The following is a 15033-nucleotide window of genomic DNA, read 5'->3' on the forward strand; positions in this document are numbered from 1 at the left end:
AGGAATAGGCTCTTTATAGAGGTATTCACACTAACTTCTGTGTAGCAAATAATGATCCTAATGCGTGTTTGCTGTTGGATATATTTTTTTTTCTTACAGGGCACAATTGTATTCTCTCACTTGTATATCTTTTAAGGGCTAAAACACAATTTCTTGACTTTAGTATTGTGGCTAATTGTTTTGTATTACCTCAGTTAACTCTGTAATGATTTTATTCATCTTTTTTGTATATGCTGCTTTGATACGTGTTTCTCACCTCCATTTTAGGATTATGCTAAGGAAAGATATGGAGTGTCATCAATGATACAATCCCAAGAGAAACCAGGTCAGTTAAAAAAGGAAAAAAGTTTTTTAAAAGGGGGGAGGCAGGAAGGAAAAAAGAAGTTATGGACTTGATATCTTCAGTACTTGTTCTGAGATCATTTACTAAACTTTTTCATGCAAATCCTGCTGCCATTCTTTCCCTTTATTTGAATACATTGGGCACTTGTGAGCCTACATTTGGAGTGTTGTGTCCAGTTTTGAGCTCTCCAGTGCAAGGAAGACATTAACATTTTGGAGGCAGTCCAGTGGTTGCTCCCAAGTGGCTCGAGGGACTGGAGCACAGGATCTCTGAGGAGAGGCTGAAGGAGCTGGGCTTGTTCAACCTGGAGGAGAGGAAGCTGTGGGGTGATGTTACTACTGTTTGAAGCTATTTAATGGGAGGGTGTACAGAAGATAAAGCCAGACTCTTGAAGGTGTGTGGTGGTTGGGCAGGAGGTCATGGGTACAAGTCGGAACACAGGAAATTCTGATTAGATAGAAGGAAAAAAAATTGTGAGTGTGGTTGGATATTGTAGCTGGGTCCAGAAAGGTTATGGAATCTCAAGCTTTGCCCTTACCTGGACCACGCCCTACACAGTTTGTCAGTTTTTGTCTCTGTCCATTACTGCACGCTTCACTTTTTTTGGATTAAATTATTATTATTTATAATGTACTGAGTTCTGAGATGTCAGTTTTTGTCTTTCTGTGGAGTAAGTTCTGCTATGACTTACTGCAACGTTGCTCTCTCTCTGAGTAGGATATCTGTCTCTTTATGCAGCCTTCATTACTCCTGCATATGAGCACCAAATCCATTAATAGTGTATATTAATATTTATGGGTTTTATCATTATTCACACCAGTGTGAATTCAGGAAATTCTCATTTTCTACTGATAGGGAATTGGGATTCAGAAAGACTTGTCAGCTAGAGAACAATCTTCCAGGCCAACATCCCAAGAAATATTAATCTTCATATTATTTGGTGCATGAAACGGGAACAAGGGAAGGTAATAGACTGGCTTCTTGTAACTTCTTCATAGTGAAATGTAAAAAAAGGAACATAAGCTATGATTAGGTGATTTTTTTTTTTTTTTTTGTCCTCTGAATGGTTGTTTTGGTTGACCTTCCTTAGGAAGGGAAATGCAGAAGATAGGGAAGAGGAGGAGCCACAGAAGCAATCATAGGTTGAAACTAACTGAAGGGGAACATTATGTCAAGAATGTGACAGGACAAGAAAATCACTGGAGACTATTAACAGTCATTATTGAATGAAGTACATACTAGCCGTCAAAGAAAGGGAACTAAAGTTGAAATCTTATTGTAAGCCAGCCCAGCTGCTGGCTGCTGTTGTCTCCCTGTTCCTAATGCTGAATCTTCTGCTGATCCATTTCAACATGCTAATAATAACAACTTGTTTAACCAGCTTAGCAAAGTGGAAGAAGTTGGCTAGGGGTCTGCTGACTGCTGGAAGGTGCAGGAACGTAGTCATCCATAGTTATGTGTCACCACATAACAATCCATGAATTGTTGTGTAGCTGCAACATAAAAGGTATAATGTTAAGAAAAAGGTAACTTCTCCAAGTTAGCATCTGACTGGGTAACCTGCACTGCTGACTTTGGGCTGAAAGATTGTCCTGTTGGATCTCCTCTCCCTGCACTCTTGTGTGGTGGCATTTGGCTCACTAGAGTTTCTGCAAGCTGTGTTTCCTCTGCCAGTTTCACACCCCATAGCAAACAACTGTGTGGGAGACCCAAGCTGGCAGATTGAGATGGTGGATCAAATCCTACTCTCATGGAGAATATCTACCCTGTCAACTGTGTTATATTGAAAAGAAACACTCAAAAATACTGTGGAGAAAAAAAAATGTTGAGAAGGAAAATGGCAAAAGCTACAGGAAATGATATGAAAATATGAAAAACGCTGAGTGCTGTATTAATATCTGTTGTCCCCTTGACTTTCTGTCCTTGTTTTAGAAAAAAATAGTCTCAGCCAATGTATGGACAAGATCGAGTAGGTTTTCCATTGGGCTTGAAACAGAACCTACAACACTCCTGCTGTTCTGGTTTTTTTAGAAGGTGGTTATCCAGAGCACCAAAATTAGGTCACGATAAAAACCAAAATGCCTATAAAATAAGTTCAAGATCAGCCTAGTCCCTTCCTTGAGACTAATGCCCTCTTATTTGAAGATTCAGTAGTTCTTGCCAGGAAGAGCTCTGATCAAAGAACTCACAGGAGAGTGAAGTCATCACTCGTCAGCAGTAGTGTGCGCATGCTTTTCCCTGAAGTATTCTGCTTGTGTTGAGTGTTTTGGAGGAGCTACTGCTTGAGGCAGGGGGTGACAGGGAAGCACAAATGTGAGTGTTCCCATCTGTCTGTACTGTATTAATCTCGTTTGTTTCTGAAGTCTGTGTGGGTACATGCCATTTCTAAGTCAGAATGATGAATTGTGGTATGACATGTGCAGATCCACACACCGTCTGGTAACTGGAGCCAGCAGACAATACAGACAGCACGGACATGGATAGGAGCTCAGTTGGATGTCTGCAGCCCTGTTGCTTTTAGGTTTGCTGTAGTAGCTGCGCTGTCCTGAGGACACTGACTGGACATGGGAAGTTAAAAAGCTTAGAGTTATCAGAGGAAATTAATTCTCCCTTTCTAAGGGATAGGCTTGTTGTCCTTTTTCTGTACTCATAGGTTCTTGTTCCTCTGCAGGCAAATTATGACTCCCTTCATATGTGCACACAGTTGTATAGATGCTCCACCCTGCTCTACTGATCTCACACACACCTGTGCCTTCATTCTTGGCCCACTTCAGTCTTCTGCTAATGTTGGCTGCCCTGGCTATCTGATGTTCTCACTTCCTCTTACATCATGTCTTTTAAATCCTTCCTGCCTGCTGGAGGCTATGATTGCTAGTAAAACTCCATTTGCCTTTCTGTTTTTCTCCCTTCGGCCCCATTGCTTTCATCTCCCTTCCCTGGAAGCTGCTTTCATCTTATACTGCTTTTGGCTTTCAGGTTTTTTAATTAAACTTATCTTCTTTTTTTCAAATTTATCCAACATTGTGAAGATACTGGCACTTCACAGAGACAGCAGAAATATTGATCATACTGTTCAAAACTCCATGATGCAAGATAAATGAACTTAGTAAACAGGGTGGTGTGACAGGCAGGGAATGGGGGTCTGGGGGTGGAAAAGTGATTTTGTATAGTATAACCCACACAGCTTTTTGGGTTTTTATCCTCTCCTCACATGTACAGAAGAAGCTGGAGTTCTGAGAGAAAGGTAAGGATATTTAGTATGTTGAAAAGAAGAGATTCTGCTATACATGAAGGAAACGAAAAAATAGAGTTTCTGCTTAAACATGATTCAAAATGACAATGAAGGTGAGATAGCATGAATATTGTATTGGGACTGAAGTGTAATTTCAGACTTAAGAAGTGTTTTGTTTGGACTTTGTTGAAAATCTTTGTTCCCTTGTCTTCACTGCAACTGTAGCACAGTTTAAAACATCTTTTATTTTTGCATAATTTAATCGTCTGTAAGTGTTTATGTGGCAAGAAGATGTAACTATAGCTTGCATTTGTGAAAGGAAAAGGAGATGGTAGTCTGAAGAGTACAGTGGGAGGACCTTAAAGGTGAGAGCAGGAAGCTTCATTTTTATCATGGAAGAGATACAAATGAACTGAAAGGAATTCCAGGTGAAATGATATGTGAGGGTACAGAGGGGGGACTTGAGCTACAGTATGTTGGTTGGACAAGAGAAAATGAGTGACAAACGATTGCTTACACTAACATCTAGACATTATCGTGAACTACTGGCATTTTAGAAATGAGAGGAAATGAAGACCAGGTTTGGGAAGTGTTGAAAGGAGGAAACAGAGTGACATAACAGTGGCTGCATCTAGCTCTTTTCAGTGGAGCACATTGACGGGACCAGAGGCAATGGGCACAAGCTGAAACACAGGAGGTCCCCTCCGAGCATCAGGAAACACTTTTTTAGTGTAAGGGTGACTGAGCACTGGCACAGATTGCCCAGAGAGGTTGTGGAGTTTCCATCCTTGGAGATATTCAAAAGCCATCTGGGCATGGTCCTGGGCATCTGGCTCTCGGTGGCCCTGCTTGAGCAGGATCTTGGACCACATAACCTCCAGAGGTCCCTTCCAACCTCAGCCATGCTGTGATTCTGTGATGTGCTGTTGGGAAAAATGACTTTATGATGTCTCTTTTTGGGTATTGTTTTATTAACCTGTTTATGAAAGGTGAAATAGTTTTTAATAATACATACCATATAAAAATTTTTGTGTTAAAGGTGTCTCGTGTAGTCTTGATGAAACATGAACCATTATGTATCCAAAAGACTTTTAAAGGTATTTATCTAATGCAGATGGTTCCTGAAACACTAAGGAACCATAAAAAGAGTAGCACCTCATTCTGCCTTTATGCTTGCGCATGGAAAATGTTTTACATTTCTAACAATACGATTTTAAGTTGACTGAGGTAATTTTAACTGTCTGAGTGTCAGACTCTTAGAAATACTAAAGCTTATGGGTTGTGCTGGTTATGTGTTTCCTATGGTAGTATACTGATAAAGTTTGAACATCAGAAGTTGCTGGCAAGTGATAACATCTTCATTCCCCTTTCTCCCTTCCCCAGTGCGTGCATGCACACACACACATTGTTAATATATTTGAGTTAATTTCCTATCACATTTCTCTGTGCACTTTCATTCTGTTCTGGTTTTGATGTGTGTCTGCAAAGAAAAAGCTACAGTGCCCAGAGCATAAGCTAATAAACATTTTCAACCCCCTAAAATTCTCAGTGCAGAATAATAGGCTTGCAGGGCAAGCTGTGACTGGTATTCAGAGACAGAAGGAAGGAGTCCAGAACAGCAGATGGTAACCTGGGGTAGGCAAACTTTGGAAAAGTTCTGGCGGGAAAAGTCTAGAGTGGAAGTGCCTTAGTAAATTTAATGTTATTTTGAAACGAGAGAAGTGTGCTGAAAGGCAGAGAGAGTGAATTTGCTTGGGTTATGTTATGTCATAGACTCATAGAATACCTTGAATTGGAAGAGACCCATAAGGATCGATATCTCCCTTGAAGATTTTGTTTTGTCTAAAAAGCAATGTTTTTAACCACATACAAACTGTAAATGAGCAAGTGTAGCTGTTAGAACTGTTGAGGTTCTGTACAATGCTATGTATGTTCTGTAACTGATTTTTAGATACTATAAGAAATAAGTGTTTGAGACCATGCGAAAATACATTTGGCCAAAAATTTATGGAAAAATCCAGTTAAACAAGTATATTTCAAGGAATAGTGGCATGCAGCCAGCATATTGGCAGCTCCTAATGGTTGTATACAATTTTTAAAGTCCTGATTGATTTAAAAATATTTTCTGTGATAATTTTTTTTCCTTTAATATCCAAAATCTGTCCTTTCCAAACCATGCATGCCTATTGTTATTTAGCTTTCTTGGGTACATAGAATTTGAAAGGGTTTTTTTGATGAATCCTGGCTCCTACAATGACAGTAGTGCTTGATCAGGTTGTTAAAGAGATTCTTTCTTAAAATAAATTTTGCTTGTTTTACACAGTAATACTCTTGTTGCTCAAAAATGCTAACATTTTTATCAAAAGAAATCTTGCTTTAATTTCTAATGCATATTTATTTGTGGTTTCTTTCTCTTCTTTATTTTAAATGATAATTACTTTATGGTGATACTCACCATACTTAGGTAGATACAGAGAGTAGTCATGTCACTACGAGCCGTAGTTTTGCTGTGTTCAACATACCAACTTTCACATCGCATGGTGGAGCAGGGCAGATGTCCCTTAGCTAGCAGAAATTCAGGCTAATAAGTGCAGGTAGTACAGTGCAGCACAGTGAAGTCCTATCAAAAATCACGTAGTCATGCTGGGTTTTGCCATCCGTGAACTACAGTAAGTCTTCCTTTTGTTTTAGTGCAGTTTGACCCTGCTATGTAAGTCAAACAATAAGCTTGAGCCAATTTAAAACTACTTGATCGAGTGTAGTTCACTGCAAAAGGAAATAAGATCTTATGTGTTTTCAGTACATCTATTATGCTGTAGATTAAAAAAAAAATGTTTTGGATTTATTATAAATTTTAGCCGTGATAGAAAATGTATTTGGATTTTAAAGTGAAAAATGTTTTGCTTCCAAAAAACCAAAACCGTTTTAAAATGTGGGTTTGTTTTTTTTTTTTTTTCCTGTAATTCAGATAGAGTTTTGATTCGAATAAAAGACTTGACACTGGAGAAGGCTGATCAAGTGGTGTGGGTGCGTGGCAGAATTCATACAAGCAGAGCTAAAGGTGAGATGCCTCCAGGGTTTTTATTTTTATTTCCTCATGTTGTTACTATAACGTAAACGTTTATTCTGGCTTTATAACATGTTAGTTGTGTCTTGCATACAAGAAAACTTTGCTACGTGGTTACCCAGTGTTCACTTGGTGTTCACTTTGGTTTTTTTCTTTTTTTTTTCCATCTGTCTTTTCTCAAGAGGGGAAAGGAATTTTTGTTTTCAGCCAAATGGAAATCAGATATTACTATTACATTGTAGTAAAAGTGCATTTTGGTTTTATCGTATTACTAAATAATGCATGGACAATTGTAAATAATAGGAATTTAAAAATATTATAGTCATTCTTCTTTGGGTGTTAACAGTTGTGAGATAAAACAGTTACAAGCTTCTATTGTAAAATGTGTTTTTATTATAAATGTATCAGTTATCAGGCCGTATTTATTCTGCTGCATATGAATCTTTTCACTATACCTTTTCTTTGATAGGAGTCAAAAATCTATGTTAAGTTTTCAGAATTTTTACTTTCAGTTACCAGTATGTGATTATATCAATATGAACTTAAAATAAGAAATATCATCTTTCTTTAACAAGACAAAGGGAAAATCCTTTTATAGGTTCTCGGTAGTGTGGGCTGTCATACTTGGCTGTCTGACAGCCATATTTCTTCCCTGGAATCAGAAGTTCTCTCTGGAGATCAGTTTGCCATATGCAAACTTAAATAGGCTTTGGCCTTTTCATGTGACATCAGATGCTGACAACTGTTGTACTCATTTCAGTTATGTTTGGCAGCTCTGTAGTGAGATATAAATACCTTGTCTTCCCAAGAGTTGAAAGAAAAGAGCCTAAAGAAATTACCTTCACAAATTAAACTTAACAGTAGTCTTAGAATTGGGAATAATGCAAACTGGGGGCAAGTATCCAGTACAGAATATTGTCACAGATACCAGATTAATTTCTCTTTTTGAGGCTTCATTTGCTTAAAAAACATCCTTCTTAATGAGTGTCTGTACTGCAGTCAGTTAAAATAAGGAACCGCATGTAAATATATACATATAATGCACATTCTAATTTGTATTAGAATCTTTAAATTTAGAGATTCCTCTGTGATTTCCTCAATGGTTCTGTAGTGTGGTCTTACATGGAAGTCTCTCTTTGCTACGTATAGTGATTGTCAACCCCAAAAGCTGTGAAAGCCTCGGTCGTTTTAACTTGAAGTTGTTCAGACAGGAGATGCTCTATCTAATTTGAATGTTACTATCAGTATACAATAGGAGTATCCTTATAGTTTTTTCTTTTGCAATTGTAGGAAGAGTTCAGACTATTAACAGAATTTAGTATATTAAAGACAGGTGTCTATGCAGATCTTTAAAACAACATAAAGTTCAATGGTTGTGTATTACTGTCTATATTACATTTATATATGATATCTTGCACGATATAAGCATTTACTTCAGTCAGACTAACATATGTCTAACATGGTATTAACTTACAAGAAGCTGGTTGTCATCCTTCATCATTGACCTCAGGAAAGACTATTGTTTTTCGTGAAATAACAGTGCTTATTTTCAGAACTCTTGACACAACCTGAAGAATGAAAGCAAAAGGAGTTGATTATGGGCATGAAGTGTTCTCAATTTATCGATTGTGCTTCTTGTTCCCTCTTGGTCTGACAACACAGAACAATTCTGACGTTCAGGGAATGCTGCTAGGGAATGCCATATGCTTGTTTACTTAGGCTTTAGGGGAAAGAATCTTACAAGAAAAGCAAATGTTTGGATAAAAAGTAATATTAGCCTTTCCCACACACGTCGTGGTGCTATTCCTACCATTATGGAAAGGAAAATCTTGCAGGAAACAGGAAAATCTTACACAAAAATAGCTTTAGTTTTTCTCAGAAGCTCGAATTTGACTCCTAAATAACCAACATATCCTTTATTTAACCCTGTCTAGTTCTGACCAATAAACCAAAAAAAAATGAATGTGAACAACTGCAGAATCCAGCCATCTCGTATAGCAAGACACTCATGAAGTCTGATGGAAATTAACTGAAGGATGTGTAAAGAATGGGGTGTTGGGAATTTCTGTGGGTTGTACTAAAATTAAAGTGCTTGGGGCCCTGTGGTTTTTATCATAGATTGGATAAATGTTATTTCTGGCCTTATTTTAAAGTCATTCTAAGCTACTGATCACGTTTATCGTTGAAAAGCAGTTGGGAAATCAGTCTGGGTTCTGCCAGGCAGCTAGGACTTGCGCAGTATGTTGGACCTGAACTTATTTTCAGTTTATGAATGTAAAGGTTTATAAAACATCAAAATAGTATGTCTGAAAATAAGAGTACCACCAAGAGCAACTTAAATACTGGACCAATTTTTATAATAAACCATATAAAATTTTCTCTTTACTGGCAGATGTCTGTAACTAACCAATGTATTAATTTATATGACCAAACATTTTTTACTCTTCATACACATTCCTTCCTTACATCCTTTTCTCTCATAAGGTCTTGTGTCATTTGGTACTTACATGCAAGAAGGGAAATGGATTCCTGTTTGATTTTATGTGCTTACTTTTGACAGGATTCTCTGTGTGTTGTCTTCTCTTATTTGTTCAATGACTAAAAGTTCCTTGCATTAAACTGAATCAGACCTTTTTTAACTAAGTTTCTTTTGAAATGTTTCATCTTTTTAGACATTCTTTTGGGACACAGTATTGGTTTGTTTTATAGAAACCTAAGAGTAGTTTAGTGTTGAATGTGAGTAAAGTTGGTCTTATACTTTTCACTTAAATACCACGTAAATACTTTGAAACATGTGGAGAACATCCCGTAATCCCAATTTTTTCTAACTCTGATGCTTACTTTTTTCCATCTCTTGATCTGGAGGGTCATCTAATCATTAATTAGATTTGATTATGGCTTTTCTTTTTGATACTTTATTTTGCAAGCCTTTGGATCTTTTGGGAAAAGCTCTGTTTCCTCCTATAATCTTTGTAACTGTGATATTTTATCTATTCCTGTCAGTGAGGTTTGTTTGATCACTTATCTTCTATGTGATGAGAAGTGGTTATATTCTACAAAACATCCTCTTTCCTCATGAAAACAACTACTGTTACTCATGACAAAAAGATTTGAGTCCTTTTATAATGCAGATATTGATCAGACTTCCTAGTGTTTGGGATTAAGTACAACTGCCAAACTTTTGCTTCTGATTAGTATGATAGCAGGGTCCCTCCATTTATTTCGCTGTCTTCTCTGTAAATATTTACTAGTTGAGTGACATTGTAGCTGTCTTCAGCTGTGTATTTTTTGTTTGAGCACCTAATACATCATTGCTGAAACTTCTATGATACTTTGCTAAATTTGTGATGGAAATCATGGAGACAAATACTGTTTTCTAGGAAATACTGTTTCAAACCACACTGTAAGTAAGAAATACTGAGATGTCAAAGATGTGAGATACGCATAAGCTTATCCAAAGAGACTTAGCATATTGTGTCCTGTGGAAAAATTGTACTTCGTTTGTTGATTTGCTGGATCTGAAACACAGGCATGTGTACCACTGAAGGCTCCATTTAATATCTGAAGCCTGTACTTGTCTAATTTAAATCTGTGGCTTAATGTTTGCCTGCAAGAAATACATACATCCATACCATATTACTTTACTTAGATACTGCAGCCTCTGGAATACAGAAATAGTTGTACTCCGTTTTCTGAAAATACGGGATTTATTTTGCTGCATTTCTGAAATCACAATCATAGGACAGGGTTAATTGTTTCCAATAATTAGAATGTTAATTTTTAATGATATTTTGTACTAGTTTTGTATGTTTGCTTTTATTTCCATTGGATTGTGTGTCAATGTTCTGCATTTATCTTCTGATACTGTTTAAATTGTCTGCAGCTATGTGTCAGGAATGGTAATTGCATAATTACAAATGAAGTCTGCAACTGGCTTTTTAGTGTCAGTGTTCAAGTTAGATTTATGTTGATTTTAGTGTTTTATAATCTAAGTCAACAATAACTGGGAAATAGCTATCTATAGCAAAGCTGCTGGATTCTTCCTATTCTCACTATTTTAATGGAAATGTTATAACGTTATCAGTCAGAACTTGGAATTAAAATGATACTGATGCATTTTATCAGATACTAGTACAACAATAATGTGTTGTTTATTTCTCTCTCTGAGGAGGAAGCATTTAAAATCACCATATTTCCTTAAATCTAAGTTAAGGAATAAATGATTATTAGAGATGTGAGGAGAAATATGAAATGATTGTCAGCTAAACAGGTTAGAAAGAGCTTTGTTGACTTGGAGATACTCATTTTAAAAGTCAACAAAGTGCATTATGTTCTTTGTAAATTATCATTAACTCCTATTAACTTGTTTTTCCCTAAGCTGTTCGTGAATAAATTACTCTTACAGGAATTTTTACTTGGATCTTTCAGGTTCTTGTCATTCACCAGAATCAATACTCTTTTTGTTCCCCTTCATTCTGAATGTGTGGTGTATTATAGAATGAACATTGTTGGTTTAGTCCCTGTGGTGCAAAAGCAAGCCTGTTTTCTCTCAGAGCAGCTTTGTAAAGTGAACTCTACAGCTTTAATTTGAGAAGATGAGAAAAAACTAATGAAGAGTTGAAGTAGTTGTGAGAAAAGCAACAAGGAAAAGTACGATTTACTTCTTGCAGTTGAAGAACAATAGATATTCTAAAAGTTATGATTTCTAACTTTTGTTTTGTCTAGATGTTATTTATCTTGGAAGGCCTATTGTTATTTTTAGAAAATGTTCATTCATTTGTTTATAGATGTAAGGCAGAATTATTTGATTTATCTTAATGTTTGGGGGGTATATGTGTACATGCAGAACTGACTAGTTTGATGTAGCTGTGGGGGAGTGGCGAGGGAGAGAGACATACACACACCCTTTGAAAGCTCAGCTTAATATTAAAGTAGTAAAACATTTTTTCTCATTCACAAAGACCTCGAGTAACTTGTCCTTAATACACCTGTGTTGTTTTTCTTTGTATTCAGGGAAGCAGTGTTTCTTAGTCCTGCGTCAGCAGCAGTTTAATATCCAGGCTCTTGTGGCTGTGGGACAGCATGCAAGCAAGCAGATGGTAAAGTTTGCTGCCAAGTAAGTAAGCAATTATATCCTGTTGTCAGAGTAAACAATGGTGGGAACCAGGACTCCCAGGGGTTGGGACCATTTTCACACATTAACATCAATGCTTCGTTTGTTTTAAAATGTAGTTATTTAAATTGTCAGCTCACTATTGCGTTGAATACATTACACTGACAAAAGATAAAATAGAGAACAGGCTTGAAATTCATTCTGAACTGCTGAAGCAGCATTCTCTCGCCATGGACAACCTACATTTACTTTCATACTGGCTAACAAAAAGTCTGGCAAGCTGAGCTTAGTGGGATACTTCATTTTGTGTGTGGTGTTTGTGTGTGTCTGGCCATGTTCAGGGTTTTTCTTCTACAAGATGTGCAGTGTAGTAATACATTTTATTGCTAGAACTGATGTGAAGAAGTTCAATATGGCATGTGGCTTACTGAGTTGAAGAAATTAAGAGTAGCTTCTGTGCACTGAATCTTATTTACACCTCATTTTTGGCACTAGAATGATTAATGAGGGATTTAAGTTACTTTGTAAAATATTTAGGGGGGTAATAGTTAGACTTGCCAATTAAACAAGTATTTGTTGCAGCACTTTAAAATCAGTTATTTGGTTTGTTTTGTTCTTAAAGATAAAAAATTACCTTCCCCTGCTACTTGCCTCAAGATTGTACTTTCGAGTTGTCCAATACTAAATATGCTTGCGTGACGAAGGTGTTTTCATAGTAGAGCTTTTAATCATGTATATCTGCTTGTTCATAAATAGAAATGTGGATCAATTTGGTACAATAATATGTTTAACATGTGGCACTTGAGTTGCTTCTGTGTAGTTCTTGGCACTATGCTCATGCCTGGGAAGGGAGCCCCACTAATTAGCTGCAAAAGTGCTACAGCCTTCAACCTTCAATATGTCAGGGAGAGGAGGGATTCATTATAGTATAGACTTCCAGAAGCCAAGTTAAGAAGGTTAGGATAATGCTTCTGCTGATGAGGTTCAAGGCAACGGGGAAACAGAACCAGCAGTGTTTGTTGTTTGGCGGTGCTTAGTGTTGGCAGTGCCAGTGTGAAGCATGCTGTTTAGTTCTATTTCTTCATGAAATAGTTTGTTCTCTCCAGCGCTTAGAATCTCTGAAAAGAATTAAGTGTATAATCTACTCGTTCCCCAATTCATCACCCTTTAACCTACCAACAGTCTGCCTGTACTCTCTCGACAAACTTGCGCTACAAAACAATGGACTCTTATAGTTGTGATGCTCACTCTCCTATTCTCCAGTTCTCTCCAACATTTCTCTTTTTCAGTTTTCTTCATGGTTCTTTCCTCCACAACTGAATTTCTTGTTTCATGAGTGGCAGAGCTCAGTGGCTAGGAGCTCATGAGAGGGAAGTTGGTACTTACTTTTTTCTTCTCTGTGCTGACTCTGCCACTTGTAAGCCTGCTGTGACTTTTTTTTTATTCACTAATCTTTTTTTACTCAGTTAGTTTTCTGTCGGGTTAGTAATTTAGGTCTAGGAGATCCAGAGCTAACAAGGAGTGGTAAATGGTGGAAAAGGGTATCTGGAAAGAGTAGAGGGCAAAGCTCCTTTCTCTTCTGGCAGCAGTGAGCTGTTAAATCAGATGGAACCTCATCCTTAGGTTCTTTCCAACTCCCTGTCATCTCCCCACTTTTCTTGATGTGATAGACCTGATTTCCTCTGAGTAGCCAGACTCATGATGTTTGTACTGTGTTTTGACTTTTCATTCTGCTCCTTTTTGTGACAGCATTTTCTAGCTAAAACCTGATACTTCAGCCTCTCTAACTTATAGCGTCCATGTTCCACTCATTATTTGTGCTTCTGAAATGCTTACATGCTTATCATCATGTTCTTTGAATGATAGAACTTTTTCTGCTACAGCCTGCTGGGTTTTCTTTTGGGGTTTTGGTTTTTTAACACCATTAGTGCAGTCACCTTCTCATGATTCCTTCCCACCAACAAACCTATTTTATTAATATCCTGCCATGCTCTCCCTTTTTCCAACATTTTATCTTCTCCAGTTTTGTCTAATGTCACCGTGTCAGCAGCCTTGTTCCCTGACTTGTAAGTGCACTCCTGGCCACTGTGCCAGCAACAATACCTGCCTTGTCTTCAGTCACTTTCCTGCTAGTTTTCATCTGCTGTGCGATGATGCTGTTATTACTAGCAGATGAGGCTGTTCTTAGATATCTAAAAACAACTGTACTGTTTCTCTGCCTTTCTTAGTGTCTTTTTTCATCATCTCCTCTTGTTTCCTACACATTAAATGAGGAAATACACATTTATTGAATAAAACATCTAATTTAAATCCCTTACATTTCAATTAAATTTTTAAACTAAACTTTTTCACTAGTAGTATGTAAACTTTATTTTTCATGTGCTACTTTCTTTTATTTTGATACTAGGTCCAAAACTCTTTTTAAAATAGTTTGTGAAATTCTGGATCTTGAATTTTTAATGAGAACTGATTAAATAATGAGCATTTTTTGGTACAAATTTTCATAAATAATAAACAAACCAGTTCCTCTTTTAGATATTGGCACATGGAAACCAAGAACTTTCATAACCTTCTGTGGTCTAGCAACATTCACACACTAATTATCTGCATTATCATAAGTTCTTTTTAGTGTAAGATCCTTATACTGGTTTAACTCGATTTTGCAAAGAAATTTCAGTGAGTTTAACTATGAAGAGTTTCTAGTTGAACTTTCAAAACATACATAGCCAACAACAGAGAGCCAGTCAAGATACTGGATTGGCAGCTGTGGAGTTCTGACGTCTTTCATCAGAAAAAAAAAAAATCAACCTAGTCCTTATACAGATGCTGTACAAGAGAAAGAGTTAATTGTCTTTCAGCCAACAGAGGTCCCAGGTGGTGCAATTAGTAATTTATCAGTCTGCTTTTTTTCCATAAAGTATTGGGTGTGGTTGGTTTTGGGTTTCTTTCCCTTTTTTCTTTTTTTTTTTTTATCAGCACTGAGCCTTTCCCCATGCTACCATAGCCACATGATATGATATAGCAGTTAGGAGAGGTGGTTAACAGATTCTAACTTAGCTACCCAAACAGTGTGCCTTCACTCAGGAAGTAACTTGATGGCTTTTTATAGTAGGCTAGAGAATGAAAATCCAGAAAAGAGATTAAAAATTTGAAAAAAAAAAAAAAGATGGATAAACCTGTATGAAAATACTTCACAATGTAGAAAAATATGCATAAGTTCATCAGCTAGATAAATTGGTAATACCAGCAGAACTGCTCGATATTGCAGAAGTATTTTC

General features: G+C 36.9%; 1 protein-coding gene across 1 annotated transcript in view; it reads left to right on the forward strand.

Annotated features, from left to right (window-relative positions):
- The first annotated feature begins 271 nt into the window (after positions 1 to 271).
- DARS (aspartyl-tRNA synthetase) overlaps positions 272 to 15033 on the forward strand; it is a 41511-nt gene continuing 26749 nt past the window's right edge. The window contains exons 1-3 of the mRNA XM_009707100.1: positions 272 to 325; positions 6544 to 6636; positions 11656 to 11758. Of these exons, the coding sequence (XP_009705402.1) occupies positions 301 to 325; positions 6544 to 6636; positions 11656 to 11758 (221 nt within the window). The 5' untranslated portion in view covers positions 272 to 300. The remainder of the gene's footprint in view (positions 326 to 6543; positions 6637 to 11655; positions 11759 to 15033) is intronic.

This window comes from Cariama cristata, unplaced genomic scaffold, assembly GCF_000690535.1.
Source record: "Cariama cristata isolate BGI_N322 unplaced genomic scaffold, ASM69053v1 scaffold19849, whole genome shotgun sequence".
Classification (NCBI taxonomy): domain Eukaryota; kingdom Metazoa; phylum Chordata; class Aves; order Cariamiformes; family Cariamidae; genus Cariama; species Cariama cristata.